An 18,567-nucleotide genomic window follows, 5' to 3' on the forward strand; every position below is an offset into this window, starting at 1 on the left:
TGCTTCTCAGCATGTGGGGAGAATTTTCCAGACTTTTTCCTAATTCAATATTGTCAACAAAACCCACATCATTGATCACTGGGGTCCGAAAAGGAACAGACTCTACTTAAATAAAAAGGAAAGTAAGAACAAGTAGTGGTGTGTATGTGTGTGTATAGACAGATAGATAATAGTGCAATGGGTTCAGGAATTGGGAGAAGGGATGAAAATCTGGGTTTGGGGTTTGCATCCCACGATTGTATGTTCAGAAGTGATAAGTCTATTTTAAAAAATGTATGTCTATAAAAGAGGATGGTTTTGTGGGTGTGAAAGATGATTATGACAGGCAGATATATAAGTGAGGGATGTGTCATATGTGCAGGAACATGGGATATGGAACATGAAACAATGACTGAGTGAAACAGAAATGTGTGGGCTTGTGAAATAGTGACCTGCGTCATGAAGCACATGATAATTTTTCTAAAATTGGTACGCAGTAGGCTGGGTCCCAGTAACCTGATCATCCTGACAATGTCTCATACCACAATTTATTGATAATATGAGATATTCTGCTCCTAAAAATGTAACAAGCATATGGTATTTAGAGAAAAAAAAACATGACTGTGATTCAGAAGTGAGGGAAATGTGTTTCAAAGAAAAATCCCACTTCAAGGAACTGGCCATTAACAATGAACAACTGAAATGACTTTGAAGTGATTCATCTCTTCCTCAATACACTTCATGAAGGGATGAAGAAATTGCTGTTAGACTGAGTTTTAAACTGCTTCTGGGAACCTGGATTTCTTTGAAGATCTTTATCAAGGTTTTTCTCAATGGAAATATTACCAGGGAGGGCAAACTTTCCTGAAACAAAACCTGTCATGATACTGTGCTACCTCTACTTTATCTCTGTATCACAGCAACAATACTGCTAAAATCACAGTGGAGTGACATCAGTGGCTGAAATGTAGGTTCAATGAAGATTGCTTTGAAATCTGAGGAGCTCCTGGGCAAGACACTTAAGCCATGGACTGATTTCTCTCTCAGACCCACAATTGAAGCTCCTTCCTTGGAGGCTTTTAAACAGAGACTGGATGGCCATCTCTTGAGGGTGCTTTTTCTGCATGGCAGGGGGCTGGACTGGATAGCTCATGTGGTCTCTTCCAACTCTATGATTCTAATGTTATTGTGGATTGGATTGTAGACAGTTTAAGACTCCAAATCCAGCAGTGGTTTCCTGTTTATATATGGACATGGGCCTATAATCTGAGCCAGTCACAAAAGAATCGGAATACATAACTGAAACAGAAGCGTGCAAGGAATTAAAGAGGTTTAACTTGTCACTGCCAGACTCTGGAAAAAAGGAAACCCAAACAAATTCAGCTCATTGAAGAAAACCAGAGGTATGTTAGACTTTAATTAAGACTATGCCATGCAGGGACCGAAACATGTCTATGTATGGACATGCCAAGGGATTTTAATTACTGTTCAAATATAGAAAAGGCCAGATATAATGACTAACCAATTCTGATCACTTTGAGAAACTCTGAAGCAAAATAGGTCTTAAGTGGTACGTGAATAGCTGAGAGAGGATTTTTGAATAAGCAATCTTTAAATGCAACTATAGGAAGACAAACAATGTGTAAATTCTATTGTTATATACGTAAATGCGTTTTTGTGTGTGTGCTCCCCTTTCCTTATTGATTTTTTTCTTTGTCTTGCAGCCCTCATCTCCTCATGGACATGACCAGTAACAAGACTAGCTGTTGCTTTATCAAAATAGTGGGAGCTTTTGGGTTCAAATTAGTATATTCCTTCCTGCACTGCAACTGAGCCTGTCTCTCTACACACGAATGAGGTTGTGAGCAAATTACTTTACATACGGTTCTATAACAGACTTTGGTTCCTTCATCTTTGTTCTATATGGCTGTTGTGAGTGACAGATGGCTATTTACTGCCTAATTCCATTTATCATAAAATATTCTGCTACAGAAATAATAGGAAACATCTATCAGATTCCCAATAAACAGGCCTTTCTGGTTGGTTAATGTTCAGCTCAGTGGGTTTCAGGCTTGCTTAGATAGCAGCACTCCATCCAAAAACAGACAACAAGGTGCATTACTCAGCAACATGCAAAATTCTCCCGATTCTATCAGCTTCACAAGCGGCAATGCTTCAACCTTACAAACCACACCCTGGCATTGCTGAATTTATCTTACAAGAGATCTTTCAGTAACACAGCTCTGTGAGGTTTGTTTTTGTTTTGACTCCTCTTAAAAGAGAACAATTCTTTCTTGCATTGTCTATTATTTAATGTGGTTTGGTGGGGGGGGGGGGGGAACACTTACTCTGTAACAGGTTGTAAGGACATTCTGCTCTAGACTTTGATTCAAAGGCAAAGCTTAGTCAGTTAGCCCCAGCCTTAGGTTTATTGCTCTTTTGATATTTCACTATCCTGATTAGGTATTTCTAATATTGGCCACAATAACAGAAAAGCCTTCAATCAAAATTAGATTGACCTAATTCAATGACAGCAAGGAAGTGGTTCAGAGTGAAGAGGTGGAAGTCACGTTCATAAGGTCTTGATTCTGATTAAATGTAGCCCCATTTGGACATGGCATAGGGTTTGCATCTCCTCTAGCTTCAGGCCATACTTTTGTAGGGATTTCTAACCCACAGTTCTTTTAAATCTTTTCTAGAAGTAGGAAGAAAGAAAGATATATTCCTTACTAAGAGATGCATATTTGTTCCCCAAACGATCCAATCTGTATCTTTATCTTTGATGGGACCAAGCAATGTGGGATAAAGAAAGCATGAGTGATTCTTCCTTTCCCCCTCTTTCTAGAAATGAAGGCCTTATATAATTTTGTTGGCCTATAGCAAAAAATCAAAATATCCAAGTGAAGGCTCAGATCTTGCAAATGATTGCAAATTGAATATCATTTGTTTCTCACGCACATGATTCTCCATTTTACTCAGCTGCCAGCCCTTTGCTCCCTGAGCTGGAGCAGCTTATTAAAACCTTATTTAGAGAGGACCAATACTTCAAGTCCTGATAAGTTTTTGAACACACTGTATTGTGCCTCCTCTGGATGGTAACATGTCTACAGGTAGAATCAGCTTTGTTTTACCAACATTAGATTAACCTAGATCTTAAACATTGATTCTAAAAGCAGGTAATTTACTTTCCAAAAGCTTAGGTTCACTCTGAAAAAACTGGCAGTGGATGAGACTAAAGAAGATATCACATTCCTGGGAGATCCCATTATTCATGGTGTAGAATCAAAATCCTAATTTGTTTTATTATGCAATGTTGCTTCACTTAGTAGGGTGCCATAAACAGCATTTACTTCAAATCATATACCCTTGGACTTCCTTTTTTGGCCATTTTTAAAATATTTGTTGCCAACATGTCCATATTTTAGTGTCATCCTTATCTGTACCACTTTTCTCCTTCCTTACTCAATTATTGGCTATGACGGCCATGTGAGCTTGTTTTGTTTATTATCCATCTATGCTTTTGTGGTAATTTCCTGTGATAGATGTGCCAATTCAAGAGGGAAATTGAAAAGATTCACAGAACCCTTGCTCAAAGGTGGGAAATGGTGGCCTTCTACATGCTGTTGGACTGTGAGTCTCATCTTCCACCATTGGCTATGATAGCCAGGGCTTATGAGAGCCATAGTAATCCAGCAGCATCTACGGAACCACAGTTGCCCACACCTCTAGTTAATATTTCCTCTTCATTGCCCCAAGGAAAACTGTACATTGGAAAGGTACATTCATTCTAAAGCATTCTATACTTTCTAATAATAACAAGTCTCCAAACACCATGGAAAGGGATACTTACATGAAGTTTGTACACTTGGCAACTATTAACTAACTCTTGAATGAAGGGATGCTTCAAGAGGAGTGATACTTTGATTGGCTGCAAATCTTCAGAGCCAAGATCCTTGTATACCTTAATGAAGTTCTTTAAAGAGAAAAACAAATGACTTACTTTAATAAGGAAATGAAACAATTTAAAAGCAACAGACATGCTGTTACAAAAGACATAAATGAACAATCTTTATGGCCTGAGGGTATAGACCAGGGGTCCCCAAACTAAGGCCCGGGGGCCGGATGCGGCCCTCCAAGGTCATTGACCTGGCCCCCGCCCTCAGTTTTATAATATAATATTTTTATATCAGTTTTAATAATATAATATATTGTATATACATATAATATTGATAATAATCTTATGTTATACAATATAATACTAATAGCAATACCATATAATAATATTAATTGTATGTTATATATTACATATTATATAATAGTATAGTGGTATAGTTCAATACAGTAATATATAATGCTAATATTGTGTTATGCTAATAATATAATATATTGTATGTACATACAGCTGCTCTGAGTCCCCTTCAGGGTGAGAAGGGTGGGATATAAATGTAGTAAATAAATGCAGTAAATAAATAATCAATTTTAGACTTAGGCTCGGCCAAAGTCTGACATGACTTGAAGGCACACAACAACAACAACAACAACAACAACAACAACAACAACCCTAATTAACTTGACTATCTCATTGGCCAGTAGCAGGCCCACACTTTCCATTGAAATCCTAATAGGTTTATGTTGGTTAAAATTGTTTTCATTTTTTAATATTGTATTGTTCTTTCGTTGTTGTTGTTGTTGCACTACAAATAAGATATGTGCAGTATGCATAGGAATTTACCTGGCCCCTGCCCTCAGTTTTATAATATAATATTTTTATATCAGTTTTAATAATATAATATATTGTATATACATATAATATTGATAACTATCTTATGTTATACAATATAATACTAATAGTAATGCCATATAATAATATTAATTATATGTTATATATATTACATATTATATAATAGTATAGTGGTATAGTTCATTCAATATAGTAATATATAATGCTAATATTGTGTTATGCTAATAATATATTGTATGTACATACAGCTTCTCTGAGTCCCCTTCGGGGTGAGAAGGGCGGGATATAAATGTAGTAAATAAATGCAGTAAATAAATAATTAATTTTAGACTCAGGCTCGGCCAAAGTCTGACATGACTTGAAGGCACACAACAACAACAACAATCCTAATTAACTAGACTATCTCATTGGCCAGTAGCAGGTCCACACTTTCCATTGAAATCCTGATAGGTTTATGCTGGATAAAATTGTTTTCATTTTTAAATATTGTATTGTTCCTTCATTGTTGTTGTTGTTGTTGTTGCACTACAAATAAGATATGTGCAGTATGCAAAGGAATTTGTTTCTATTTTTTTTTTCAAATGATAATTCGGCCCCTCAACAGTCTGAAGGATTGTGGACCGGCCCTCGGCTTAAAAAGTTTGGGGACCCCTGGTATAGACAATAGCTTGGTACAAAACTAACCTCTCTTTCTTTTACTTTTACAGCAGTTAGTAATGCATAACACAATAAAATTCCCATATTTCACCATACTGATTTTCACTTTCTCTCTCACACATAATATCAGAGCTAAAACTTCCAGAAATTCAGTAGCTATGTTGTCTGGGGAACTCTAGGGTTTCAGTTTATCTCCTTTGGAAGACTTGGTCTGAAAAGGGAATACAGCATGGCCCCCACACCTATGGAACTGAGAGCGACAGTTTTACCATCTGCATCTGACAAAATATGGAACCTCTAGGGATTTTCTAAATCCTCCAGGTGATACTATGGTATGCTTCTGTTGCAAGTTACCACATAGTTACTCTGCAGAACCTGGAAAATTCTATGAGAGGATCCTTCTCTAGGGATTTTCTAGGTCCTTACAAGATGTCCCTATGATAACTTCCAAAGGAACTTGTTCATTTCAATAGGATTCACTGTTATCCTTACTTTCCTGTTTCCACAGTAAGTTCAGGAAAGTATCCCTCATAGATATGGGGATCCTACTCTATACAATTATTTTAAATAAATTGAATACATCTATCTTCAACTGAGATATGGCTCATAGTTTTACTGATAAAGAAAATAAGTCAGCTGTCAGTTTTAGTAGCATTATTTCTGCAGCTCCTCCAGGTTTTATGGTGCTATCTTGGTCCTGAAAAATAGTGTCAGCATCTGGACAGTTCACTAATATCCTGGAGCAGTGGCAGAACTATTAAAACTGAGGGTGAATTCCACATTCTGTAGTAATGGATTGGAGACACTAGAGGCTTTTGGATCCAATTATATCCAAGTAATCTTCAAAACTTTATTACAAGTAGTACATGCTTTGTGAGCAGGAAGATCTAGGTTCAATACTCAGTATTTGCAGGTAGAGATGGGAAAGGAACCTGCCAGAAATTCTGGAGAGCTACTACCAGTCAAAAGTACTGAGTTAGATGGAACAATGGTCAGATTCAATATAAGATCGGTTCCCAAGTTCCAAAAGTTATGCAAGTACTGTTGACTAGTTAACTAACCTCATAATTGTCCTTTGGCACCAAATGGTTAGTGAATCTGTGGTTGTCAGCAGCTTTGTTTGTTTCATAATTGAACACTCTAAGCAGTGTATCCAAAGATATTTCTCCTTCGCTGGCGAAAGAATGAGCCTCATCCTCTTTCTCCTTCTCATCTTCCTCCTCTTCACCTTCTTCACCACCCTCCTCCTCCTCTGGCTCATCATGGGCAGAAGTTGTAATCAGCCGTTCAGCAGAAGGAGTGAACTGGGGAAGAGGAGCACATAGTATCACAGCAGTTTCTGGATTGCTTACCAAATGATTAAGGTGGATATCTCATACCACCAGCCAGAGCACTCCTATTAGTCCAGTTTGAAAGATACAGTGTAATAAACAAGTTTTACTGCTTCAGAAAAGCTCCTAGTAGATGCCTGTTTACTTTTGGGGAAACCGATTCTAATTTAATGACTATTGTTTTTGCTCCATCCCTCATCCATCATGATGGGTAGCTATGCTGGTTGATGCATTCTGGGGATGCAGCCTCTAAAATAGGCATGAGCTTATGAGGAAAAAGAAGGGGCCTGAGGCTGTTAGGAATTGTGGGAGTTGAAGTCCAAAACATCTGGAGGGCCTATGTTTGCCCATGCCTGCTCTAAAAGCAACATTTCCAAGCTCTGTTGTACTCCCATGTCAACTTTCTCTCTGTGTAAATGCTATAACCCTCCAGTGCTATGAAGGAAACTTAGTAAAGCCAGGAAACTGTTAACAATCTCTTTTTAACATAAAGGCAATACAATTCTGTCCCTATTATTCATACTTCTTCCTCCTTTTCTCTATGAGACCTTTGCATGTAAGTTTATTAGAAGTGCAGAGATTCCTAAAGCTTTTAATGCTAATAACATGGAACTTTTTAAAAAAAAATTTGGTGGCTCGGGGAGCTTCATCACTTAACCAGGCATGTTTGGTTTTTCTGAGAAGAAACACAAGAACTGTCATTTTGCAATGCTAATGAGAAATCAGATGCAATATGATTAACCTGATCCCAAAAAGTGGATGCTTCCAGGCCCTTCTTGTAAATGCATCTTTGGTGAAGAACATGGTGTTACATTCTGTTATTACTTATATATCATCATTTTTTCACATAATAGTAAAATAACATAATAGGAAAATGCTCTAAAGACAGCAGTTAAATCAGAAATTATGCATACTATTATCTATAACAGGGGTCCCCAAACTTTTTAAACAGGGGGCCAGTTCACGGTCCCTCAGACCATTGGGGGGCCAGTCTATAGTTTGTTTGTTTTTTTAAAAAAAATTTGAACAAATTCCTATGCACACTGCACATCTTATTTTGAAGTAAAAAAACAAACAACCCAAACAGGAAAAAATAAAGTCTCAATGTTAATAATATTAATCATCGTCATCGTCGTCATCATCATCGTCATATAAATAATAAAGAGGGTTGGAAGAGACTCCTTGGGCCATTTATTCCAGCCCCCTCCTGCCTTTGTCCACCAAAAGCACAAGCAAAGCACTCCTGGCAGATGGCCACCCAGCCATAATAATAATAATAATAATAATAATAATAATAATAATAATAATAATAGTAATAGTAATAATAATAATACAAATAAAAATAATGAAGAGGGTTGGAAGAGATCCCTTGGGCAATTTAGTCCAACCCCCTTCTGCCTTTGTGCACCAAAAGCACAAGCAAAGCTCCCCTGACAGATGGCCATCCAGCCTCAATGTTAATAATAATAATACAAATAAAAATAATGAAGAGGGTTGGAAGAGATCTCTTGGGCAATGTAGTCCAACTCCCTTCTGCCTTTGTGCACCAAAAGCACAAGCAAAGCTCCCCTGATAGATGGCCACCCAGCCTCAATGTTAATAATAATAATAATAATAATAATAATAATAATAATAATAATAAGGAAAGGCTCCAAGGCTTATGCAGGGAGGGAGAAGACAGGAAAGGTGGCAGCGGCATGCATCTTCCTTGGAGAAGGGTGGGGGCCGGATAAATGCCTTTGAGGGGCCGCATGTGGCCCGCGGGCCATAGTTTGGGGACCCCTGATCTATAAGATATGGAGGCCATACTCAATGCTATATAGATCTCACAACCAGGAAGATTTTAATTAAAGGCACAAGTTTTAATTAAATGCCCACATAACCTTTCATAGCTACTCATTAAAGACAGAGTAGCATTTTCTCAGTCAACACAGGACAGACTGTTTGTTTTAAAGACTGTCAAACAGATCAGGAGCAGGGGAGTTATAGGACAGAAAAAAGCAGAATGAAGGATGACAATAACATCATCTGGAATCTCCAGAAAAAGTGCGTAAATGAAAGACAGCAATTTGAGATGGATGTGTTAGTATGGGGACATTCCAGAGTATGAAACAAACAATCATGGACAGTTAAAGAGCAAGTCTGAAGAACTGCCACTGCATGTTTATCTTCGCCTGGGAAAGATTGAAAGAGCCAAAAAAAATCTTCATTGTCATTAGTCAGCCAATATTGACTTATTGCCCTTATCAAAAACAACACTTTTACCACACGGGGAATATTAGGGAATTTGTCTTTTTCCCTTTGGATGTTTGTTTCTGTTGCGACACTGAGGGCACGGTAGACTCCATCAATTGATTCAGGGTGGGATGCAAAATAAAGAAGCATATCCACATAGTTCAGCTGCGGAGGGTCTTTTTCAGGATCAGCAAACAAAGTGAAGAAAAACTGTACAAAGGAAACAGGTTTAAGTTAATTAATGTACTAGATATTTCATTTAATCACTTTCAACAGTCTATGAATAAACAGAACCCATGGAGACAGGCACATTGGATCAAAGGTGCATTACCAGTACATTGAAATGGAGATAATATCCTGTACTGAGAAAAGAGCAACCCTCTTCTATGGCTATATAGCAAATGGCACTGAATTTGCTTGTGGGACAGCATGTCAACCTGTATTCTATGGGTATTTTTATACTAAAACTTTCTACACAGTCTCTCCAGAGGGGTTGCAGAGGGGTCTTCATCAATCCTCTTTGGAGATATCAAGGATTGAACTCAGGAACACTGAGTAAAAAATGGTGGAGAGGTGCTTTTCCTGCACTAACATCAGCAATTAAAAAGCATTGGCAGGGAACCCCATAAAACATATTCCTGGTCACAGAAGCATTTTGGTTGACAGATATCAGAGAAGTCATTTCTAATAGGCAGTGAATGTGTTTTTACTATAGTACAACAAACCCAACTGTATGGAAAAGTACTCGGTCCAGAATACTGTGACTCTCACTGTGAAAATATTGACATCTTTCCTCTTTACCCCAATATCTTCAATATCCTTAAAATAATAATTTCCTGGATATTTACTTGTCCTACATTTCTCTAAACAATGTGGTTTACAAAAAATAAAACAAAGTACAGCTGTAATCCCAATTAATATATTTTAATTGAACAAAAGCACAGCATGCCTCACTAAAAGACTCTTCTGCTACATGAATTAGGAATGAAATACAGTAGTAGTCTCACTTATCCAACATAAACGGGCCAGCAGAATGTTGGATAAGCGAATATGTTGGATAATAAGGAGAGATTAAGGAAAAGCCTATTAAACATCAAATTATGTTATGGTTTTACAAATTAAGCACCAAAACATCATGTTATACAACAAATTTGACAGAAAAAGTAGTTCAGTACACAGTAATGCTATGTAGTAATTAATTTATTTATTAATTTAGCACCAAAATATCATGATGTATTGAAAACATTGACTACAAAAATGCGTTGGATAATCCAGAACATTGGATAAGTGAGTGTTGGATAAGTGAGACTCTACTCTAAGTCTTTGCCTGCCAGCAGCGAGGGGACCAAATGAATCTCCCTTAAGAGCCACAACCTGGGATCAAAAAGGCTTTCTCCTGTATCCTCACCAAGTGTCCCTGAGATGGTTTGTAGGAGAGAGAGAAAGCTGACCTTTCATTAAAATAATTAGGAATGACTTCCAGAAAATATACTGAGAATGTATTTTGTAAAATGTGCAGGATGTAGTTCTTTGAAGTAATCACAATAAATGGATATGAAACTAGCCAGTAATGTACCGCTCTACAGCAGACAACTCGTATCTTTCAAAACAGCAACAAAAACATTATTACTTCAAAATGCTGAGTGACGAGCTTAAACACAGTGAAATTCTTGCACCAACCGAAATAGGTGGTCTAGGTGTGCTTTGTTCTGTCTTGGCATTTGGGTCTACTTTTACTTACTTTTAGAAGATGCTCCTGACGGTTAAATGGTAATGGCTCTATAGGACTATCTGGAATGATTACACTTCCACTGCCAAACCAAAGACCAGCCTAAAAGCAACAAAATTTAACTCTTTTATTTAATGTTTGTTTTTAAGAAGTTGAAAAAAATATTTGCTATGCCATACCTGCAAGAAAACACAGTATTAACCACAGGTTCTTCTTCATTCCCATTCTTTAGCAATTAAAGGCTATTTTATTTCATTTGGAATGATTAAACAAATTTCCCCTATTTAAGTAGTATAAGTGGTGCATACATCCTTTACCAACTATACAATAAATGACTCATTACTTGAAACTGTCTTGACTTTCAAAATATGAGTCAGTGATTCTATATCTTTCAGCAAAATAGAAAGAAAAAAATGACAGCTGTGGACGGCAAAAATTGGTTTATGTGCAGTAGGACAATATCTATCTTCAACCTTCTTGCAGAATTTTGCTATTATGCAGACAGGGCACATGGACTGCAAGAGAGACTTGGTAGCATTTCTTTGGGGGGGGGGGTTTGAGGGTGTAGATTTTCAGGCTGCTAACTTGAGGGAACTGTTCTTCATTACATACCGTCTTTCCCTGTCTTCTGGGATGGTATCCCATCCCACATGGTTTCCCATCCTTTCCCCACCTCCTCTTCTCAACTCCTCCAAAGGCACTTTGGGCTCTGTTTCTTCATGCTGCCAAAACTGAGCCCAATGAAGTCATGCTGGCAATTGCCCTGCATCATGTGATGGGCTCCATGGCACTCCGTTTTGGCAATGTGGAGAAACATGGAGAAGACACAGAAAAGACTGCATCTGATAAGGTCCTAAGCACAGCAACAACATTCCAGGCGAGATCTGACCAACACAGAATAAAGTGGGACTATTACTCCTCTTGTCCAAACACTATAAATAACTTTTTTGATTGCAGCTTACAGAATGCACCAGCTGGCATGATCATGCTAAATGGGGTTACAGTGCTCCAGACTACTGTGATCACTCAGTCTTCAGCACAGTCATCGACAGTAAAAGATCACTGTGCACTTTTAGCTCTTTAGGAGAAAAAAAACCTAACCAGCAACCCCAAGCTGCTGTCTGTTTCCAGCATCAAGCCAGTTTCATGCTGGAGTTTTTCCAAATTCTGGTCCTAGTACTTGAAAACTACTTGTACCTGAAGTCTGTTAAGTCTCTATATGGTACATTTAAAAAATCACCAATCTAAAGCTGCATATATCACCTAAGATTTAAAGACATTGTCATGTTAGTCTGGAATATCAGTAAGCAAAGGGATCTTGTAGCACCTTAGAGTATAACAGAAAGAATGAAGTTTGTCACACAAAACTTTCATAGACTAAGTCTACTTCCTCAGAGGCATCAAAGATGTATTTATTCAGTCTTAGAAATAGTTTGTTAGTGTCATTTGGAAGTGATGCAACGTTATTCACATCACCTTCAAACTAGAAAACTAACTGGAGTTAAAGTCTCCTTGACATCCAATGCATTCCACTAGAGATAAAATCAAATATATCATTTAGTTCATCTGGGAATAAACTGTTTTATTTTTTCTTTAACCCCCCCCCCCCCCCTCCAAATTATGCCCTCCACCAAATAGATCACTTATTTGGCTCAGATTTACCAGTCTATACATCAGAGTCTGCATATCAGATACTTAGGCAAAAAATGTTCTACCCAGCTTCCTGTGTTGATTCTGGAGCTATTGGTATGTTTTTAATCTCTACCGTGCTAAGCAAAATACCACAACATTGTGTAGGTGGGTGTAAAATTAAGCACTGCACCTCTTTGTGGTTTTTCCATCTCTAGTGAGGATTGGTCCCTTTCCTTTTCTGGTTACCTGTGTTGCCACAACATGTTGGGTTGTTTTCTTCTTCTTTTTTGTAATGAGCTGTATTGCTACATAATTTACACCTTAGTAAAATGTGATGAACTGAGATGGCCACTCGGTTTAATGTGGAGAAACCTTACTACTGCTCTTGATTTTGACCACACATAAACGTGAGGGTGTGCCTACAAACCCCATTTCTTTAATACCTTGCACACTGCAGTGGAATACTGTTGGAGGATATAGCTTGCAGTGGCATCCAGTGGGTACAATTTTATATCATATGAAGTCTTTGCAGCTACAGGATAGTGAAGATCACACAACCCTCCATGCAACTCCCATTTCCCCTAACAAGCAAAGCTGATAACAAATGGTGATGACATCTGCAGTTCACCAATAACTGAAGGATCACAATTTCCCCTTATTAGAAACAGGAAGCATATCCCTTTTGGAGCATCTGAAAATCAGTTACAGAAGGACCCTCTCCTGTAGAAATCTTGAAAGACAATAAGGATAACTAACTCCCAGTTGTTGGTTGTCCTTATTGTGAGCTTGACATATCCCTTGTTCCTGGGAATGCTTCTCTACCAACATCATTAGATATCAAGTAATTCTCTGAAGTTTTATTGACTCCTAACATCCTGTCTTCACTACTTTCCTGTTTCAAAGAGAGGAATATGAGTGCCATGATTCAGAACACTGCTGAGCGCTTGCAAAACACATCTTAGAATAATTTTGATAACTCTTGATTATACCCAAGCTAGTTGAACCAAAAATACACCATACTTTTGTTCCAGCATGTTCACCCTCTGTAGACATCTAACCAGTGCTGGAGTAAAATTCCAATATTTAAGCTTTCCTACCTATTAATCTAAATGTGCCTAAAATCCAGAGCATTATTGGCCACTAATGACATAGCAATGGCTTCATGATAGTCATTCATCTGCAAACTAACTTCCAGGCGCTGACTTTTAAGTTATGAAGCAAGCTGTTCTCCTTGAAATATCTGAAAAGATGACGTAGGGATTAATTATTTTAGTCAGTGAGTTGAATTTTGATGGAAATGAAAACAAGGGAATAAAATGGGTTACAACTGAGAACTGAGGGGGAATTCTGTGGCCCAAAATAAAATGAAGTCCCCATGAAATTTGGCAGATCCATATCTAGAGGCTGTGGCCAGTGTGTGAACCTGAGAAGATTATCAGACAATTCAACCTGTTGGTTTCAGTACCGAACACAGAGCCACAGAGCCTTGAATTGGAAAAAAAAAAGCACCAGAACCTGATTGTACTCTTCCTCTGTAACAAATCCAGTTCTTCCTTCATCCACAGCCCGGAATCTCTGCAGTGTTTCAAGCAGCTCTTTCACAGAAGGCAGCGGCCAAGGCTGGGCAGCAGCTAATAAGAATCGACGCCAGTCCACTGTATCCACATCCACAGTCAACAGTGACGCCAAGCTTTGTAACTGTAACATATAATTTCACACATCCAGGTGAACACAGTTCTTTTAACACAGTAGAAAGAAGAGGGTCCGATGGTTAGGGGCAGGGCCAAATTATACATTTAAGCAAATTACATGTCAGAGAAAGAAAGAATACATATGTGAGGCAGGCAAGCAGTAAAAAATATAGATGGAACATGTTGATATAAAGATTCATTGGAAATGGAGAATGGCAAGTACACTTGAACAAGTAATTATGCAGCTACAGAAGGTAGGAGAAGTAGAAATAGAAGTAGATATAAATAACCAGTCTCTTGTCTGAATTATTTGCTTATTCACATATCGATATCACTCATCCCTCTCCTTGCAAAAGCTTCAGCTTCACTAGTTTTTGTCTTTGGCCCCTTCTACATTGCCATATAATTCACTGAGCTGCTGAACTTGCTGACTGAAAGGTTGGCAGTATGAATTCGGGAGCAGGGTGAGTTCCTGCTGTTAGCCCCAGCTTCTGACCACCTAACAGTTTGAAAACATACAACTGTGAGTAGATCAATAGGTACCACTCTGGTGGGAAGGTAACGGTGCTCCATGCAGTCATGCCAGCCATATGACCTTGGCGGTGTCTACGGACAACGGCCGTTCTTTGGCTTAGAAATGGAGATGAGCACCAACCCTCAGAGTCGGACACAACTAGACTTAATGTCAGGGGAAAACATTTACCTTTTATACTGCCATATAATCCAGATTATCAAAACAAAAAATTCACATTATCTGCTTTGAATGGTTAAACCCTTGTGCCGGCTGGACTGCTGACCTAAAGGCTGGTTTGTTGACCTGAAGGTTGCTAATTTGAATCCGCAAAACAGGGTGAGCTCCTGTCTATCAGCTCTAGCTTGTGGGGACATGAGAGAAGCCCCACAGCAGGATGGTAACATATCCAGGCATCCCCTGGGCAATGTCTCTGTAGACAGCCAATTCTCTCACACCAGAAGCGAAGTGTAGTATGTTCTCAAGTCATTTCTGACACGATTAAAAAAAATCTGCTTTGAACTAGATTATATGAGTCTACACTGTCATATATTGCAGTTTAAAGCAGATAATCTGAATTTTATATAGCAATGTAGGTGGGATCTTAGATAGCTTTAATCAGCAGCCTCTATCCTTCTCTATCTGACATACAATTTCCTTTATTATTACTTTCTCTTCGATTAAGATGATATTTGATACTGAAGCCAATCTTCTAGTTTCCAAAAAGAAGGTCATTAATGTTGACTTTGCTAGAGGTCATACAGAGAGCATGGTACTTCTCCAATATATAGAGAACTAATATTATGCCGGTTGCAAGGTAAGAAGAAAAAAGATTTTTTTTAATGGCTAAATACACCATAATATTAGTTAGATTCCAACAGAAAGCAAAGAAAATCATATCTCAGTTTGGAATTATGTTTTAAACAATCCTTGAAAAGAGGAAGAGATGGATTTTCAGTGTCTACCAGAAATTTGTCATACATTCTACAAACTGATATGACATTTCATAGAAAACACCTATACTTGTAGAAAACTCTAGTTATGTTGTGCACTGGAAGGATTTATTCCATTTTGGAAACAAAAAGATTATAGACTTCAGTATACAAACAGATGTTGTAATGTTTCTGTTCTACCTTTATGCCCTTTGCTATCATCTAAGTTGTTTTATCCAGGTTACACAGCAGTAAATTCACATTTAAAAAACAAACAAAAGGAAAACATAGTCAATACTCACATCATAAATGGAGAGGTGCGTCCAGGCATCTGGAAGACTGTTTGAACCAAGGTTCAATGTAACCAAGTCAAAAAAAATGTCAGTGAATGTTTTGCTTAGCATTAAACCTAGAGAAAAGACAAATTAAAGTGATGAGGGGGGTAACATCATGGAATTCTTAAAAACTACTATATTTAGACATCTTATTTGCACTTTTAATAAGGCGCCTCGCAAAACTCTTTAGCTCTTTTTCATTACAGCTCCTTAATTTCCAAATAGATATGCAAAAGACTGAACTAACAAGATGTATTCTAAGGAACATTTTCATATATTACTTCGAACCATTAGAAACACAGTTCTTTATAAGACTGTGTCATCAGTCCTCCACTTGGTAGCTTCAGCATTCCTGAAGATATTGGAAGATAACCCCTTTTCTTTACTGTTTTATTGCCCACAAGAGCAAAATTGAGAAATTTAAGCAAGATACAATTTCACATTATTTACATTTGAAAAGAGTTGGTGTATGAAGTGTAGATATTAAGAGGAATTACAATCTACCTGCAAAGAAATCAAAGAAGCTACAAATAAATAGTACAATTTGACATGATGATGATGATTATGATGATGATGATGAAATAATAGCTCCCATGCAGCATAGCTTTTAACTATATCTAGATACAAAAGCCAAACAATTTGCATAAGAACAACTTTGGGGCAGAAATGACTCAAATCTTAAATGGCAAACTTAAACTTCTTTACATCAATTAATAAGGAAAGTTTTTTTAACCAATAAGATACACAATTGTGTGTTGTTCAGTATCATGGAGCTACAGGTTTAAAATGTTGCCTTTGTTTAAGCTTTCATAATTTGACGTAGTCCGCCCACCAGCTATGTATGGTGGCCTGTTACATGCTTTTCCTGCTTTCCTAGAACATCAAAAATAGCGAAGGTGTTCTTATCTAGCACCTGGCAAACCACATTACAGAGCTGATTGGCTCCATGTGGAGTGGCAGAGCCTGATCTAGGAGTAAATAACAGGCAAGAAGACTATTGAGAGTTTCCTCTCAGGAAAAGATGCATACGTTTATTTTCTCCTGGAACATATGGCACACTGATAAGTGGCCAACATTTGGAAGAAAACCATCCTGAACCTCAAGTATTTTACATGACTGTCATGCCTTGCATAATCTTTACAAACAGGAAAACAGCTGGAGTTAGGAGCAGAGGACCACCTGAAAATTAAAAACCATGGATAAAGAAATTGCTACTTTTCACCGGAAAGAACACCACTCCAGGAATTTCTAAGCCCCCATCTACACTGCCATATAAAATCCAGATTATTATGGCAGTGTAGGTTCATATCATCCAGTTCAAACCAGGTAATGTGGATTAGCTGGTTTGATAATCTGGATTAGATGGCAGTGCAGATCTAGCCTTAATCTTCCAGCATGATTCTATGGTCAACTTCTGCTAGAAAAAGGACACAGAATTGCTTTGGAGGATCTAGAGATTTAGATTCCTAGATAAACTCTTTCCTCCTCTGCTACAGTCTTGACCAAAAAACAAACACACAAAATTGTATTAGCAGTCTTTAGTCCCTTTTCCTGGAAAAAGATGAATGAGAAATGAAATAAACCAACAAAGTTCCACTTGATTGTGTATTACCGCCTGGCAGGAGGTTGGACTAGATAGATCTTGTGATATCTTTGAACTCTTATGACTTTCTGATTTTTCTGAAAAGGCCCAGAGAAGGAAATCTGACACCTACAACAGATTTCCTCCCCATGTAAACAGAAACTTTGGAAGATATTTTTGTTAGGATCATGAGCTGCCTTCAATGACTCTTGCAATCCATCATCTGCACCTGCTGCTATTTTCCTTGGGAAATAATTTTCATGCTAAATGCTAAAAGGCATTTAATGTCTTATCTCCTTTGATTCTCAGGATGAGCTCAATCAAGTAAAATACCATGGTGGAACTAAGCTGATCTATGTAGCATTTGCATTTGTACAGTACTTCCTTATGAACTCATATGGCATGTGCAAAACTCACTACTCATTGTATAGTAAGCAAATAGCCAAATGTTTCACCATTCTTGTAGCAGCAAAAAATCTTGTGGGATGGGTTTTGATACATGCCAAATATTGCATGGATCCAGTTGATCTCTAAACAAAACAATTATATGGGTTGTGTGAATTTGTGTTTGTCATTAAGTAATAAGGTAATAAAGAAGTCACAATAGCTCGACATTTCATTCTGAAATGAGATAGGGTTTCTTTTCTGACAGGGTAACACTACTATCATCCCGCATCTTGTTTGCTTTCAACTGCTTCAAGGTTGTTTTTAAAAGGGGGGAGTAAGCCTCTGGCCATTTTTTAAAAGAAGTGGCTGATTTAGTTTTCAATGGATCCCTTGAGTGGAAAATTGCTTGCATCTACACAACTTGCTCACCCAAGTTATTCTGAACATGCTACCTTCCAGTGAGGAGGGAAGAAAGCAAAGCCACCCATGCAGACTTCGTCCCTTAAAACCCTGTCAACTTCCTTAAAATCCATAACCAAGTATTAATCTGGGAATAGGGATGGAGAAGAACTTGTCCCTTTGCTGATGCACAGTGAACGACTACTTCTACCAAGCTCTACTTCACCAAACAGCTAGATATTAATCAATCTAAGCATGCATTTGAAGGGAGCAGTTGCATTCACAAAGACGGAAAGCACTAGGAAGCAGAGAAGATAATGTGGATACTGTAGTACCTTTTTAGCTCCAGGGTAATTTACAAGGTGTGTTATCCAGAATGCATTATGGATATCCTTGGTATTTAGGAGAAAGAAAATATTTTCAATT

At 37.8% G+C, this 18,567-nt stretch overlaps 1 protein-coding gene and 1 long non-coding RNA gene across 5 annotated transcripts in view; one reads left to right on the plus strand and one right to left on the minus strand.

Moving 5' to 3' along the window:
- Window positions 1–18,567, minus strand: part of spef2 (sperm flagellar 2) — a 92,464-nt gene that overhangs the window by 2,812 nt on the left and 71,085 nt on the right. For 2 of the 4 annotated variants that reach the window (XM_062972493.1, XM_016995640.2), the window contains exons 31-36: window positions 15,741–15,847; window positions 13,820–14,002; window positions 10,685–10,774; window positions 8,974–9,153; window positions 6,439–6,681; window positions 3,830–3,952 (exon numbers count right to left, since the gene is read on the minus strand). In XM_062972493.1, coding sequence (XP_062828563.1) covers window positions 3,830–3,952; window positions 6,439–6,681; window positions 8,974–9,153; window positions 10,685–10,774; window positions 13,820–14,002; window positions 15,741–15,847 — 926 coding nt within the window. Of the gene's footprint in view, window positions 1–3,829; window positions 3,953–6,438; window positions 6,682–8,973; window positions 9,154–10,684; window positions 10,775–13,819; window positions 14,003–15,740; window positions 15,848–18,567 lie in introns of those variants that run through there. The other 2 variants (XR_010003624.1, XR_010003623.1) reach the window with 2 other exon arrangements.
- On the plus strand, window positions 683–7,718 carry LOC134296768 (uncharacterized). The gene is made up of 2 exons (XR_010003625.1): window positions 683–1,382; window positions 1,704–7,718. It is a non-coding gene; the product is annotated as an uncharacterized LOC134296768 (long non-coding RNA).

Source organism: Anolis carolinensis, chromosome 2 (genome assembly GCF_035594765.1).
Source record: "Anolis carolinensis isolate JA03-04 chromosome 2, rAnoCar3.1.pri, whole genome shotgun sequence".
Classification (NCBI taxonomy): domain Eukaryota; kingdom Metazoa; phylum Chordata; class Lepidosauria; order Squamata; family Dactyloidae; genus Anolis; species Anolis carolinensis.